At 40.5% G+C, this 15,705-nt stretch overlaps 1 protein-coding gene across 5 annotated transcripts in view; it reads right to left on the bottom strand.

Moving 5' to 3' along the window:
* LOC105835291 (maternal protein pumilio) overlaps nucleotides 1-15,705 on the bottom strand; it is an 80,185-nt gene that overhangs the window by 3,324 nt on the left and 61,156 nt on the right. For 3 of the 5 annotated variants that reach the window (XM_036286717.1, XM_036286719.1, XM_036286715.1), the window contains 6 exons: nucleotides 5,343-5,729; nucleotides 3,935-4,175; nucleotides 2,599-2,763; nucleotides 1,431-1,550; nucleotides 734-805; nucleotides 94-388 (listed from right to left, as the gene is read on the bottom strand). In XM_036286717.1, the coding sequence (XP_036142610.1) occupies nucleotides 94-388; nucleotides 734-805; nucleotides 1,431-1,550; nucleotides 2,599-2,763; nucleotides 3,935-4,175; nucleotides 5,343-5,729 (1,280 nt within the window). The remainder of the gene's footprint in view (nucleotides 1-93; nucleotides 389-733; nucleotides 806-1,430; nucleotides 1,551-2,598; nucleotides 2,764-3,934; nucleotides 4,176-5,342; nucleotides 5,730-15,705) is intronic. The other 2 variants (XM_036286718.1, XM_036286716.1) reach the window with 2 other exon arrangements.

The raw sequence follows: 15,705 nt of genomic DNA on the forward strand, positions 1-15,705 counted from the left end.
TATTTTAACAATAGTACAAAAAAATTGTATACTTCTTCGTCTTGCTGACGTCATAATCTAAACGACCCGTAAGAGATTCCATCTCAATTTTACCGATTATTTCGAAAATCTTCCAATAAGCGGGATCGTCCTCCAGAATTTTTGTCGCTGATATTAGCGGTACCTCCACGACCAGGCTTGCCTACAAGATTAGGAAATAGAGAGCTACTAGAGCCAAACACTCCATTGGCTGTTAGGGTGGGTACCGCGCTGGCGCGGAATTTGGCTTCGGCACCAGGGGCTGCTGACACTCGACTAGCTCCTCCAACAAGGCCACCCAAGGATCCCCCTAAAGTTGGTGGTGGTGTTAATGATAAGCCTAAGGGACTCGGTGACGCGGTGACTGTACCTGCATAACAAATCAAAACGCTTAATGACATAATTCTTTGATCAATTCAGAAGTCGATTCTTCTTTCAAGATCATCCTCATTTGCGATGACTAACAATCTCGAAAATTATATCTTTATAAATAAAAATTTTGCTATTTATTTTAAATAAAGTTAAACAAAAATTGATTATTTTAACTACTAAAAAGTTCGATAAGTCTCTTCCAATTAGTCTTATTAATTACTCAAAATGCCATTAATCTTTCGGCATATTCGTTAAAGAAAAATCGACAAAATTTCCTGAAATTACATAAAGAATAAAGATCTAAACACTCGTATCTAATTATGCTCGATCTGTATATCTGTACCTGTGTCTGTATATTCTTTGCAGGAAGTACCTGCATTTGTAGTTAAATACACTCTGTCCCAGGTACCTGTATCTAGAGAAAATAGTATTTCTTATCTCACTGATCATGAATAATGCTGTACAATTTTTGTACAGAAGCAATGTACACTTTATAATAGCTAAATCTAATTCCCGTTGTGTGTTATGTTAAAATCGCTACAGATTACAGTGACGTACACTGATCGCTCTCTATAAACCAGTCATCCTTGCGGACGTTCATTCCCAATTAAGACGTTTTCAAGCATCAGGGCGCAACATAATTTATACGTCGGGATCAAGTTTAGAGAAAAAGGTAGTATTGTTATCATAGCTCAGTTATGTATACAAAAGCACGGTGTACAAATGGATTACGATATATTATTAAGACACAATGTACAACATAGATAATCGAGCGTCTATGGCGATTTCGAGATGCCTCACAGCCGTCGTGTACAGGCGTCTAAAACGTAAACCCGTATCCTGAAGAATATCCTCATTGCGCGTCAACATATGAAAAGAAAACTATAAGAAAAAGTTAAACATGATGAGGATAATTATCCTCTTTTTAGTTTTCGCGCTTCTTCGTATGTTTCCCGCGCAATAGGAATATTCGTACTATTCTAGACGCCTTACACCCCGTATCTCAGAGTACATTTCACATACAGCAAAACGATTCTTACCGAGGGCGCCGTAACTCTGAGGCCACTTCGCCCGGCTATATTCCAAGCTTGGACTGAAGGCTGAAGTATTTCTATCAAAGGAATCTCGTCTGCCGGTTGAAGACGCACCGAGGCCTAAACCTGCACACAAGATGGACACCGGTAATCTTAACACGAGATGCTCGAAGGCAACCGGTATCGAGCATACAAGAAATGTGATGACATCAAATGTATTACAAATAATTCATAAATCGGCACAAACGCTCTACTGAGAAAGACACGTCGCTGAAAGAGAATTGGCTATATTCAACATGAAATTACAAATCAATTAGATTGTATGAAGCATGCAAACACCTTACGTTACTCTTTACTCTTTTGTACATAAAAATCCGTACACACCACCAATGTAGAGAGCCAAAAGAAATTTCTCTAGTTCCAGGAAAAAAGCACTCGAGTTATAATAAAGCTCAATATTTTACAATTGGCGATCGTTTGGTGCATGTACCAAACTGTACTAGAATCAATAAGATAAAAGTTTACTTATATCTCATTGGTTCTGGTACAGTTTGGTACGCTTTGGTACATGTACCAAACGATCGCCAAAAATCGCCTAATATTTCTTTTTCTATTACGAAATAAAATAAAATACACATCTCCATACAGCATTTTTTCACTATGTCGATCGATATCTTTTTACCATACTATACAACTACAGTCGAACAATTACAACGTATAATAAATTTTCTTCCATTTTTTCCTTTTAATTTGATTAGTTAATGTGCAGGTTTTTATACAGCAGTATGTACTTATTTTACATTCCCTTGGCACTCTTAAAGTTATTCCTGTTAAATCGGTTATATGTACAAGATAACTTTAGGAATTGATGAGTTTATTTTCAATCCATATCCTTAAAATCCGGGGGTTATACACAAACACACACATATATATATATCTATATATCTATATATATACATATACATGTGAATATACATTATGAATTCATGGAAGGCTCTGCAGTGTCTAATTTTTAAAAATACAGACATAAAATTAAGATTATTCGCTTGAAAACAAATCCGCGGGTTCGAGGAGCCGAGAAAGCGCCGTTTTCCTGGAGAATAGAGAGAATTCACCGAGAACAAAAGGTGCCCGTGAAGGAGGAAGAGAAGGATCACAATCGCGGGTGATATACCTGTGTTCTGCAGTTGGGCAGGCGAGCCCAATGCCCCGAGCGGGGAGCCGCCGTATCCTAGAGCCGCTAAACCAGCGGCAAGTCCCGAGCCTTGCTGCTGCGCCTGTTGCACCGCAACTGCCTGGGCTTGCGCGACCACTGCCGCTGCGCTGCACGCTGCCAGACCTGCACCAAAAGCCCGCAACCCACACGCGCTCTCTTAGTCGTCGTAAGTGTTGATTAGCGTATGTTACCGAGCCTTGCACCGTTTATGAAAAAAGCCTAGCCGTCTACATATCGCAATCGCGTGTCCACGAAACGTGGGCGTCGCATAAGAAAGCCCGGAAGAAGTTGAATTTCGGGCCGTTTGCGTGCAAAACGTCGATTCTGCGCCGCAATCGCGATAGTATCGTAGACGATTTCCGAGGAAAGATATGTGCAATCGCAAGCAGTTAGTTGTATTATTCATATCTTTAATTGAACATAATTGTAATATAATTTTATAAAATCGTATTGATCAGTCGTAGAAACGTTAAAAAAAAAGGTAGAAAGAATTGAAGAATTAAACAATGCATTTTATCAAACTCGTATTTCGGATGTTGAATTTTTTGTACGATATTTCACTTTTCACATTAATATAATTGTCACTTATATAATTTATATTGTTTATCTACCATACTTGATTTTAAATTATAATGTAATACTGCACAAACTTCTGACTTTTTGCATATTTACTAGAAAGAGAATTCGAAAAAATTAAAAAAGGAAAACCGCATTAACTCTACGAAAGAATCATAACGTAATAATCTACCAGAAGATACTATATTCGCTAAATTAAATTTTCCGAAACATTTCTTATATGCAACGATTTAATAAAATTATTTTCTGTCTCTGCTAGCTTGCGCGCGGTATTCTTTTTGTGGCGTTGGACCCACAGACGTTGCCCTTTTTTGTTTCGTTATCGTCGCGCATACCCTTATCTGCGACACGCGGGATCGTGCCATCAATAGTATCTGCTGTGGTGTCCTCTCGTTTTTTTCTGGTTGCAATGTTACACACAGTGACGAGCGTATTTTACGCGTATTTACAAGGAACAGACGAATCAACCGTGTACGACGAGGTGATATCGGACGTTAACGATAATGGCACACGTTTAAGTATCATAACTATCGGACGACTGTCATATAATTTCGTTTCGCAGCACACAGTCATGCATTATACACGTATTACACGACGAAGGAAAGGGGAGGGAGAGATAGGTCTTTACAAGATGTAACACACAACATGACTTTACAAGACTTCTTACAGGTGTGTGTACAAAGAGGACGATGATGGGCCGGATTCCCGTTAGACTCACCTAGGCATTCGCCGGGTGTAGCGTTGCTGTGCGATGTCGGAGTCGGTTGAGAATATAGATTCGGCGGTGGCGGTGCCGGCGGACCCGGTGGTGGTTGAGACGGAGCTCTGTTCACGAGAACTGGTGCGGGACTGACTAATCTCATGGGGGTCGCTGCCGAACTTAGTCCGCGCACGCCTCCCATGACGATGGAACCGTTCTGATCGTAATAAGCCGGTATCACCTGATATTGACCCTGTACCTGCGGGAAGATTAATTGCGCTACGTTAATTACTTTGTTAAATATATATTATTAATCGATCATTAAAAGTCGATCAATAATAGAACTTGGGCAATCAGTATCAACTATAGGATCCTACATTATCTATCCGAAACAGAAACACTATTCTGGGGTTTTGAACAATCCCAATGCTTTAATTGAGCTATTCTTGAGTTATTTTTTCAATTTTCATCACTCAGACTTTTTTTCAATTATACGTAAAAATTCTAAAAAAGACGATTATATACTCATATTAACGTAAATATTAATTTTTATGTAAAAAACACGATTAATTGGCAGGAAAAAAATATTTAAACAATTTTTAAACATTAGGTATCTGAAGTGTGCTGTGCTCTAATGAGGTCCTATGGTTAAAATTGAGAAAGCTGAATTCAAAGCAACTGTCATTTAAAAAAAATAAAATGTAAAAAACATCTTATTTCAGACATCCGACTACTTAACACTGTGTAAATCGTCGAAGTTTCTGTCGCTTTCATTCGTATTGCTGCGCGTAAATACAATAGACGTAACTCGCCCCAAATTGAACGTCTAATTTTATAAGTCGGGAACAGTACCATGCGTTCCTCTCCTACCTCCTTCTTCACTTGTCACAGTAGTAAAATATCTAAGAGGACAAGGTGGTAACTTCTAATTGGTACAACGAAACGGCTCCACATCTTGTGTCAAGCGCAAAAAACAATCATCGGCCGCGAGCGAGCGAGAAAATAGCTTTTACAGAGTCAGAAATACGTCTAATTCGCGGTACGCGCTAATTCGTGAGTTCTCTATTTCCCCGCACCGTCAAACTAAATTTAGCATCTTTATTTAATGGTCATGCATCGTGATGTATACGCAGCTCGATTTATTTCGAAACATGCGCGACGTATTTTTGTAAACCCGGGAATTTTAGAACAAACGTCACGAAGAATCTATTAAAAAATTGAAATTTTTTTCATTTCTTGAATTTTCGATCAATTAAATATAAATTAAACGTTTCCCGAGAATATATCTCCTTGCAATTAAGCCACGGCAAAGAGACGTTTTTCAGTTTTATTTGCAAACGTGTGCAATTCGCGAAAAACGTCATTTATTCCTGTTTGCTTCTATTTTTTATCGGATTTTGACGATTATTGCTGGCGGGTGCCTTACTGTTTGTGCCAGATTGTTAGCGGTGTCCTGTGCAGCGGCGGCCGCGGCCGCTGCCGAAGAGGGGGTGAGCGGTCGCCGGGGTGGTGGTGGCGCGGCCGCCTGAGGCGGTGCCTGCGGCAGCAATCCAGCCGGATAGACCCAGGGCCCGACACCATAGTACTGCGGTACCACAGGGGGTGGTGCGCCGGCAATCAGCGCCCCTACGTAGGGCTCTTGACCGCTGATAACGGTATAGGGGGCCGTAGGAAAGTTTTGTTGTTGTTGCTGCTGCTGCTGCTGTTGCGCTTGGGACGCGGCTAGGTACTGTTGCTGTTGTTGCTGCTGCTGCTGCTGCAGAAGTTGTAGTTGCTGCGGCGTCGCACCTTGCGGTTGACTGCGAAACAATTGCTGAAAGAAGAAAAAGAGAAAGGATTAAATATGACGAAAAAAAAAAAAAAAAAGATTTCTTCTTTTGATAGCGCTAATGATAATGCCATAAGAAGACTACAATTAAATTAGAGTAGATATTAATATTAAATAAAATAGAAATGGTAACTTGAACAACCCCTACATTCTCATTAATTATAAATCAATTATAAAATTTATTTGTGATAGTTTCAATTTTCACTTTTAGCTGATATTTCAATCAACAAGATCACTAAAATAGTAATTTGCAAGTCGATAAACTTCCCTTAGTAATCAACAATTATCTGTAATGTCGTATCAATTTGTTAAACTTTAAAAACGAATTTCGAGGCATCGCTTACGTCAGTGATCTGAGATTAAAGAAGATTAGAAACATAAAGATCTTATTTCAAGAGAAGAATATTTCATTAAATATTACAAGGGAAAAATCTACATCTTATATTATTCAAGACCTCAACATGGAAACCTCACATGTTGTAATATATATATGATAATATTTTACTTTACTATTATTCACACGCTCATTTTCGTACGTCTCTATATTCTACATCCTATGTACGTTTTACAAATTAGTATATTACCGCAGAATAAAAAGACGATTTAATCAAAATTCGATGCGTGAACGTCCGCCCGCCATGAATGATGAAACTAGAGGCAAATGCCTTTGCAAGAATGTCTTTATTTTTCCACGACGGCCTGACGAAATATCGAACTTTTCTGCGGCACCAGCGTATGTATCAAGGAGGAACCATATAACACGCGCAAATCGCGCCAGCGGCCGAGACGACCTTTCGGCTTCAAGGTTTGCTGATGGCATCGTATTACCAGATAATCATACGAACAGGGTTTTCAGCACGAGGATCAAGGCCGAAAGCAGGCGGTGCCACCGCCTGGAAGCAGCGCGAAAGACAACTCTGCATTAAAGCCGAGGAAGACGACCGAGACCACCACCACCACCACCTCCACCTTCTCCTCCTTCGCCTCCTCCTCTGGTTGATGGTCGGCTTCGGTCGACGACCCCCCGCGGACGTTCACCGACATGCGTTCGCCTCTTCTTCTGCGTTCCCCGGACCGGTGAGATCGTACCATGGACTTTTTAATTGACCGACAAACGTGCCGTGATTCGGCACGACGCGACATGGAAACATCGTCAAAATTACGCGCGACAGAAACGTTAAAAGTATAACGTTAAGAGAGATAACAGCACTCTTGTTCGAACAGATGCATTAAAAAAAAAAAAGAAGCTCTTCTCTTACTTATTTCGCGTGATCAAATACAGCATTTTTAAACGTGACACTTAAAAATCTCTTCCGCGCAAATTAAATCTCGCAGTCTTTCCTTTTTTTTATTGAAGAAAATAAGGGTAAGTTTCAAGTATCGCGGCCTCTCGTATATAGCCGAGACTATTAGACTAATGGATATGATTAGCGGATGTACTCTTTTTTTCTCGATGCTATCGGTCATCCACGGTATATTGCGATAAGAGTTATGAAGCTTATGTTTACGGGCGGTCGATAAATTTAATAACATTATCCGAGCCTGAGTTCCTCCGACCTTCAAAGTTACGAGAGCTCGGAAATAAATAGGAACATCGACCGAACGGCTGATTTCTTGCACGAAGCGTGGAAAACTTAAACCATTCACGACACGCTCCAGCCCTAAGAGGCAACGATGCGTTTCGGGTATTAACCTCTTCCGGAAACGGCTCGAGCTTGAGTCAAGGCCATAGTTACATCTGACCGTTGTTTCTTATGTGAGAGAACTCGACTTTCCGCTGACCATCACATATTGATTAATCGAGTTTCCTAATTTATTAACATGCCTTGTTGATCTAAAATTAAATTACATGATAAGATATCTCGAGCAATCGCTAAATTATTTCATAATTATAGATAAATGATCAGCAGTGCATCTAACGTATAATTTATTTATTTTAGAAAAAAATATCTATTTTGTATTCAGTTAAAAGAAGGCTTAAAGAGTCGCGGATAATTCAGCCTCCTCTTATCTATCGGTTCTACACCGATGCGTTTCAATACAGAAGCAAAAATTTCATCCCGAAGGAAAAAAAGTAATATAATAAGAAACATTATATTGCACGTGTGTGAGATGCGAGAGGCTCATTAAGGTCAGCTATCGTGTTCGAAAGATTTTTTTCTGATTGCTGAACCGTTAATCACAGAGGCCCCGTCAATGATCGAGTCTCGAACTGGTACACAGCGCCGACAGGAACAGTCTCATTAAGACGCTAATAGTATATCCCATCCTGGAGCGTGTCTGTGTTTTATCTCACTTCTATTTGTTTAATAAAATCATTATCTTATCGTCGACTAAACGGCTAATTCGAAACAAGTAGATCATTATTTTTTCTCCGTATTACATCTGATTGTAACGATTACAGTCAGTTAAATTTTCCTCCCGAGTATTATATACATCTGAGCTCTTTGAAACTCGAGTCTTATCGGTTCTTAGAGTATCATTTGGTATCTTACTTTTGAAGCCGGAAATATCACAGGATCACTCTTCAGCTTCAAGGGAAACCTCAAATTAGTCTCACACGAATAGTTACAGCCATCGCCGCTCTCGAGAATGAAAGGACCGAAACAAACGTCTAAATGAAAATTGCCGGTAATTTCACGTAAAAATGGCAGTGTCAGAAAAAAGGAAAAAAAAAAGAGAAAGAGAAATTGGGTGAAGCACGTCATATCAAGCAGGAACAGAACAGTCGAACACTCGGATGGGAAGGCAAACAATGGCGCGATATATTGTCGTGGGTGAGAAAAGGGGTGAGTTACACTCCTGGAAATGTGAGTCATTGTTGAATATGTAAGGCTTCTGCCGGCGGCTTGCAAATCGTCAGCCGGCGATATGGAGTATGATTTTCTGGCTGTTAAAAATATCCGCCGCGATTACCGTCGCGCTTTTCGAAAACACGGAAATAAACGGATCGTCGTATATTTCTAATTAAATTTATTTGACGTGAAAATTCACTCGGAAACTTTCAAGGACCGAAGATATGAAAACATTTTCTCTTATCGTCTAGAATAAATTCTCACCTTCAGAAATACCTCCACAGCCATGAATAAAAACGAGATGTGCTTAAACGGAACTTTAATTAGCGCGGTAAAATAAAATTATTGAAAATTCAAGAATAATTTTAAGAGAATTATAAAAACTAAAAAGATGGTATTAAATTCATACTATTGATAATAAAAGGAACGTAAATAGAATTTTATCAAAACTAAAAGGTTAAAGATTTATACGAGAATTACGCGTGATTTTGCGTTTAATATTCTTGAAGCAATGAAAAAAAATTATAGCTAGTAATATATATATTGTCTGGCATGAATAACGTGGTATTTATCGAGTAACAACACATAGAAAGTGTACGTCATTAATTTTAATAGAGAAGTTACCACGAAGGACTTTCTAAGCGAAAGAATCAAAGAGCGTAGCCGATTACGTGATCAAAAAGGAATTAATTAAGATACATACATACATACATTTATATATATTTAAATCCTTTTTTTAAATCAAGGTATCATTGTTCCGCAATAATGAGTAGAGTGCCAACTTTTCTCCTGCACTCATCAGTATCCGGACAGACTTTCACTGATTTGCGATACCCTACTTATTGTCTTTGTTTAATTACTATTTGCACTCTCCTTCAGCAAGCGCAAGGAATCGCATTATATCTAGTAGCACGCGTCGGTGCGTTTCCGCGATTCTTTTATTGTCACGCAGACAATCGTGCACTTTCTTTCGTCGATTGAAATACTATCTCAGACAAACGTCTTTGAGCGTTTTTAAAATTGAGAGGAACTCTTCAGAGAATAAACTGTAAAATCGTTTAATCATACCTTATCATTAAATATCTTCTTGATCTTTTTATTTATATAATTACTTGTTACAAATGCAGACAATCACCGTAATACTATTTACGCGTGACACAAAAGCCGGAATTTTCTCGCGGAGGCGTCGGCCGCAAGTCGGCAGGTTCGGCGAAAGGCTTTTGATTACCGACTTACGAAAAAGCGTAGCGTAACGAATGATATAAGAATGATTAGGTAAGAGATATTCCGTTGCTGAATTCCTCGCGAGTCATCCGCGGAAACGAGTTTGAGAGTGACGAAGGTTCGACGACCTTCCTTCTCTTTGCGCGCTTCTGCTCGTTTGCCTTTCATAACCGGTGCGTTTTAATATTTATCATCGGTTCATCTCTATTGCGAAGCGTATACATCTCACCAGCAACGTCAAACATTTCAATTCCGATCGGCCATCAACGACGATGTTTTACCGTTGACTGCTTCCATACGACTGTTTTCAGAAAATTGATCACGGACAAATTTAAAAAAAAAAATCGCTTTCTAAATTGAAAAGAAACATGTCTGCTTGCATGATGCATGTTGCCCATTGCTCTTTAAATGCAGATTTATGAGCGGAAATAGGAATTTTCCAGTAGTAAGCACTATGTTTCTCATTTAAGATTGTCAAATGTTAACTTATTTAACACAATTCAAGTAAGATTATATTTTTGCAATAAATTTTCTTTAATATTTCGGGGTGGGATATTACAAATCTGATTTTGTGCCAATTAGCTGCATTAAAAGTCCAAAAGTAACGGCGCGCGGTTTGAATAAAATAGAAAAAATTAATATCACACAATAAGCATTAAGATCTCTGCCTTAACCGTTTATTCGCCTATCTCTACTTAAATCGTGTTATTCATATTATTAATTTATTTAATATTCGTAGTGTTTTTTAAATGTTAACGTATTGCTTACACTTCAGCGCGCTATAAAAGAAATATTTATTTAGTAAATTATATTTTTTATTCGAATCTTTTTTATTTACGCTCTATATAATAAAGGATCGCGACTACTCAGAGATCGGGTCATCAGCACTCTATGCATCCATTGCAGGTATTGTTGTTAATCTCGCATCCGAGTACGGCATCCGTTACCGCAGTCTTATCGGGTTACATTGTCACAATCGCGAAAATTAGCAATAATAATGCCGTGGATGCTCAACGAGCGGCAGAGATCGCGACAACAAGATTTCGAGAGAAAAAACAAACTCCGAGAGAAATTTCACTCGCAATTGTTAGCAAAAAAACATTGTACATTTAAAGCGAGCTATTTTTGTATTTAAAAGATATCTATTCATAACACGCATCAGCATACGATGCGATAATAAAAGAATTCAATGTGAATCACGTTGTCGAGAGAGGCAACGTATATTCTTTCGTTCCAACGTTTATTTTTTTCCTCGAGTATATTTATGATTCTCTCGATTTGAATTGCACTCATTTACAAGCGTAGACCTTTCGTGACGATACCGCGTGAAAATCAATAATTTGCACGGAAAAGATACGAGTAATGTATACAACAAAATCTGGATTCAATTCTAATTCAGCGCCATGGAAAGTTTTGCCGACTAGTTTCGCCGTATTACCGCTCGCAAATGCACGAACGTTTCACCGCCATTCATTCCGAAAACTCCGGTCTGCCGGGCGCATGTGTGCACGTGAACAGTGAAGAGAGCGTGTCGCGGAAGAACAGTTTAATGCCTGCGAACGATTTATCTCGTTCGCGCTAAGTCAAATGATCTCTTGCGCATTTTAAACCGCTACTTTTACCAAAAAATTTTTTCCTGATAAGTAGATTTGAGGTATACCGCGTATAATTAATTCTATTAACTGAACTCTGAATATTACGAACGTTTATATAATGGTCGATGTAATTCACTAAATATTATGTAAAAATATCACCGTTACTATTTCGTTAGCCGTCAGTTAGTAACGTAAGAGGATTAAACGGTTCTGATCTAAAAAAAAAGAATCAATGATATCATGTAGCGAGCAATCCGTGTAGACCTATGAGTAACTGATGAAGCACGATATACAGTCCCGTGTAAGTTGGGGTATCCGCGCGAAATAAAAGAAAACAGCGACGACAAACCGCGGCGGAGCCCGTTACTTCACCGCTCCGGAGCACCGTTAGCTCACCTGGCTGCGTGTACGGAATATACAGGGTGCCGCGAGGAGAAAGAGGTCCACGGTTCGTCGTACCGAGATCCGCTTTCCGCTCTACGGCGGCTCTACGTGCACCCACACGTTGTCGTCCGATTCGTGTCATTCGAATTTGATTACGCGACACGCGGAACATGCGGGTTGCGGAGAATGACATTGACCCGCTCGACTATGTTTTTCCTCTTCCGCGTGTGTAGCGATGGTGCCGATTCACGTTGAACGCGGTCTCAGTCCAGTTCTCTCTCTGTCGCAATCGTGCCTCTACGTGCCATTGACCTCCGCTTCGGCAGGTGACAAATTGCGAAGCAGTAAATCCAATAAACGACAAGTCGACATTGGGTAATGATTTTAGTTTGGATAGTTGATTTTTTTTTTTTTTTTTAGAATGTGTAATAAACGTTTTGTCGAATATGGAATTTTGTGTATTTCACGTTGCTCTAATTGTAATACTTGTACTATATTATATAATTCTTTTGAGCTATAAAAAGTATCGTATCGTCGCTGAATTTATCGTCCTAATCGATCAAGCTCATAGAAAACAGGAACGATTGATGCCTTGCATTGCGAACGGCAACAAATCAGCTGGCAACAAGCAAAAGGGACTATAATACCCCGAGGCATTAGTTTCAGACCATGCGAAGCTTCATGACGAAAGTAACGAGGGCAGACGTTCGCGTTGCATTTATCGCGACAAAAAGAGGTCAAGGGTCAAGGTGCGAGGCGCACGGCAATTCTGAGATGACTCGATGCAATTGCAAGTCACGATGTAAAATCCGCCCCTTGGCTCTTCTCATTGCCATCAAGACGGAATTACTTGGAACATAACTGCTTCATTTAAAATTTCTACGTAAACTTAAGTAACGTTAGCGTGAATTAAATTAGTGATATAATCTGATGACATTAGTAAATCAATTATGATGTCAAAATACAGAAGCAGGCTGTCACTCGAGATAAGTGAAAACCGATGTAATTCCTCAAAGTTTTATGTTATATATTTCAAGATACGTTTCATAAGTGTCCACAAAAAAAAGGGGTAAAGAGCAAATCTGGTTTTTATTAAACAAGAAATTGTCAAGAAGAGACAAGATTTGGTCGTGTCACGAACACCACTACTCTGCGTATATCGATCGAGGTATTGTCGACCGTGCTACAGCCACATTACGAACAGTAAGAAGGTAATCTGGTCGCATTTTTGAAGCGCGCAATCTTAGGCACGAAACGTGCGAGTCGAGCGAACATCACGAGATTTGTAACGAGCCATCACGCCACGCGGCACCGCGTTTTCGCGAGGGTTAAGTAATTCTAAAAGGAAGTCTATCATCTCTCAAGTGTTCATTATCTGTCTATTGTTGCGCTATAATTTAGCAAACGCCTTTTATATTAACAGCATTTCGTTAATTCTGAATTCTAGTTAGCTAGTCTTTTATTCATAAAAATCCTAGATCTGTTCATACATTGGAATCACATAGCCATGCGACGATTCGCTTTCGCAAAAATTTGATCAAATCCCGAATGGAATTCGATTATTATAATAATTCATTGAGTAAGAAATTAAATTTACATGTAATGTGATTTTAATTATTCTTTCACGTAATTCCAAGCATAATTTCATAATTTATGCATGTCGAAATTGTATTGTATGTATATTCCACGTAATAGCGATTGCGATCGCTAGGGCAAGGCGATCTCTCGCGATATCTCTTCTTTCGATTTTACAAAATCGCGTCACTCTCCGTCGGCGCTATTACATAAAATTACACTATCGCAAATCGAACGAGACCGCAAATCGAATCGCTTCCTCGGGGAATATCCCGTTCTCATGGTGCGCGCGCCGGGGAATATCGCCGTGAAACATGGTTTGCGAAACGTCTATCGGCGGCGCGTTCCAGATTACGTGTCGCCGGCAACGGCGGGAGGGCGGCAACTTTCTAAGTGCACAGGTTGCGACGAGAGCACCGATCTCGGTTTCTTTTCTCGCGGTTATCGGTCGTTAATCGGTCGGCGCGGGCGATAGAGGGAAGACGGAGAACCGCTGCTGGCCGCCAGTGTTCCACGGCGGAAACCGGTTTCTTCGGCACCGCGAACCGATCGATTTGACCCGAGCACACGGCCGATGCACAAACATCCCTCCCTCCCGCCGACCATTCCTCCCGCCCCCGGTGGTTGTACCGTTTTACCGGACCTCGGATGATTCGAGAACCCTCCCAGCCGCGGGGAGTTTGACGAAAAATGCCGGTAAAAAATCGACGAAGGACAGCAAATTGTCCCGAACGTTTATTGGCAAACAGAAACATGTCTGATAGCTATTAAAAAGGCCATTAGTATTCCGCTTATAAAGCTGCTGAAGACCCAAGTAGAAAGGTAAACAGAAAATGTAAAGAATAAAATTACAGATGCGAAAAATCGTTGTAGACATTAGGAAGTTAATAAAGCTGTCTCAGCCGCGGACGTTTAATACTTTATGTAGTCATCTTAGATACAACTGGTCTCTCTTTCTTTCTTTCTTTTCTTCCTGGCGCAATCCGTTTTTCCTTTCTGTGCCAAACCGCAGTGAGAACACCGATACGGCGAACCGATTTGCTCCGACGAGGTTTTTCACCGTCACGGATATCGAGAGAGGCGCGAACGTTCTCTTTTGTAATAGGTACCCCGGCCTGAACGTTCCGATCAAGTCGGATCGATTCTCGAGAAAGAATAGTAAGAAAAATTTCCGTGTGCAACAATCTCGTAACTGCTACAACGCGCGTGCGAACCTGCGAACGCGAATACGTGTTTGTATCTTTTTAGGAGGCCTTTTACTTTTCCCGCTGAACCGATCGAGCTACATCGCGTCCGCAGCATCAAGACTTCCGTCAGATGGTATTCTGCGTGATAATATCTTAAACGGCATCTGTGCGACCCGTTTAAAAATAGCGGGAAGCGCCGAGCTTAAGTATATACGACAGACCTCGCGCTCAGAAATACTACACGAAGCAACGAACAATCGGCGGCTGCGGCAGTGGAGAGCAGAACGCGTGGAAAGAAAAGAAATTCACGAAAATGCGAATCGCGAGGTAGGGAGGGGAAGAAACGCCCGCGAGGTATCCGAGCCATTAACGAGCCAACCCCCTCGATGGTGGACGCATCGAGACTCTCGGAACAATAGCTATTGTCACCGTTTATATCATCCACGCAGCTAACCCTATTATATAGAGATGTTAGCCTAGTTGCAAAATTCAATTATAATAAACTGATCGTCCTCGTGCGCGCACGCATCTACCCCGTGACAGGACAAAGGGGTGGAAGGAAGAGAGAGAGAGGGGGGGGGGGAGGAAGATAGAATATGAAGCGCGATCTGTCCGTGCAGGGTGGGTGCAGGTCGCGTGATAAGGGTCGCGTTGCCACACCTTGATACTAGATACCGGTCTTCGTGGTAGCTTTTAGCCAAATGACGCGGATTTTATTATTGGATGGTGCCCTTACAGGGGTGCGGCCGTGCTATACCGTCATCCCCGTGGCATTAATGCGCCTCCACCGGCGTCGCCAACCGGCCTCGCCTTATTCGCGTTTTTCCCGCCCTCTCGACGAGCATTACGGCGAAGTCCGACAAATAAACTCTCTATACACGCGAGGCCGTTCAAATGATTCAGAAATTGAGCAGTGTGGATGACCTGGGATCGACTGTAATGTTCTGGCAAACTACTCTCGCAACGAAAATTCATCGTGAATTTTATACAAGGAAGAAAGTTGTTAATGGAAAATATTAAAATTAAAGGATTCCTTTTTAATACTTTCATAAAGCAAGATTTACATGGTGCTTGTCGATATTTTCTACGGACTACCGAAGAGTTACAAATAATTAAAAGTAATTTAAAAAATTCAAATTTCGCAGAATAAAAAAGATCTCTTTATGTAAGATAACATAACTCATCCTCTAGAAATTCTAAA

This window comes from Monomorium pharaonis, chromosome 5, assembly GCF_013373865.1.
Source record: "Monomorium pharaonis isolate MP-MQ-018 chromosome 5, ASM1337386v2, whole genome shotgun sequence".
Lineage (NCBI taxonomy): Eukaryota > Metazoa > Arthropoda > Insecta > Hymenoptera > Formicidae > Monomorium > Monomorium pharaonis.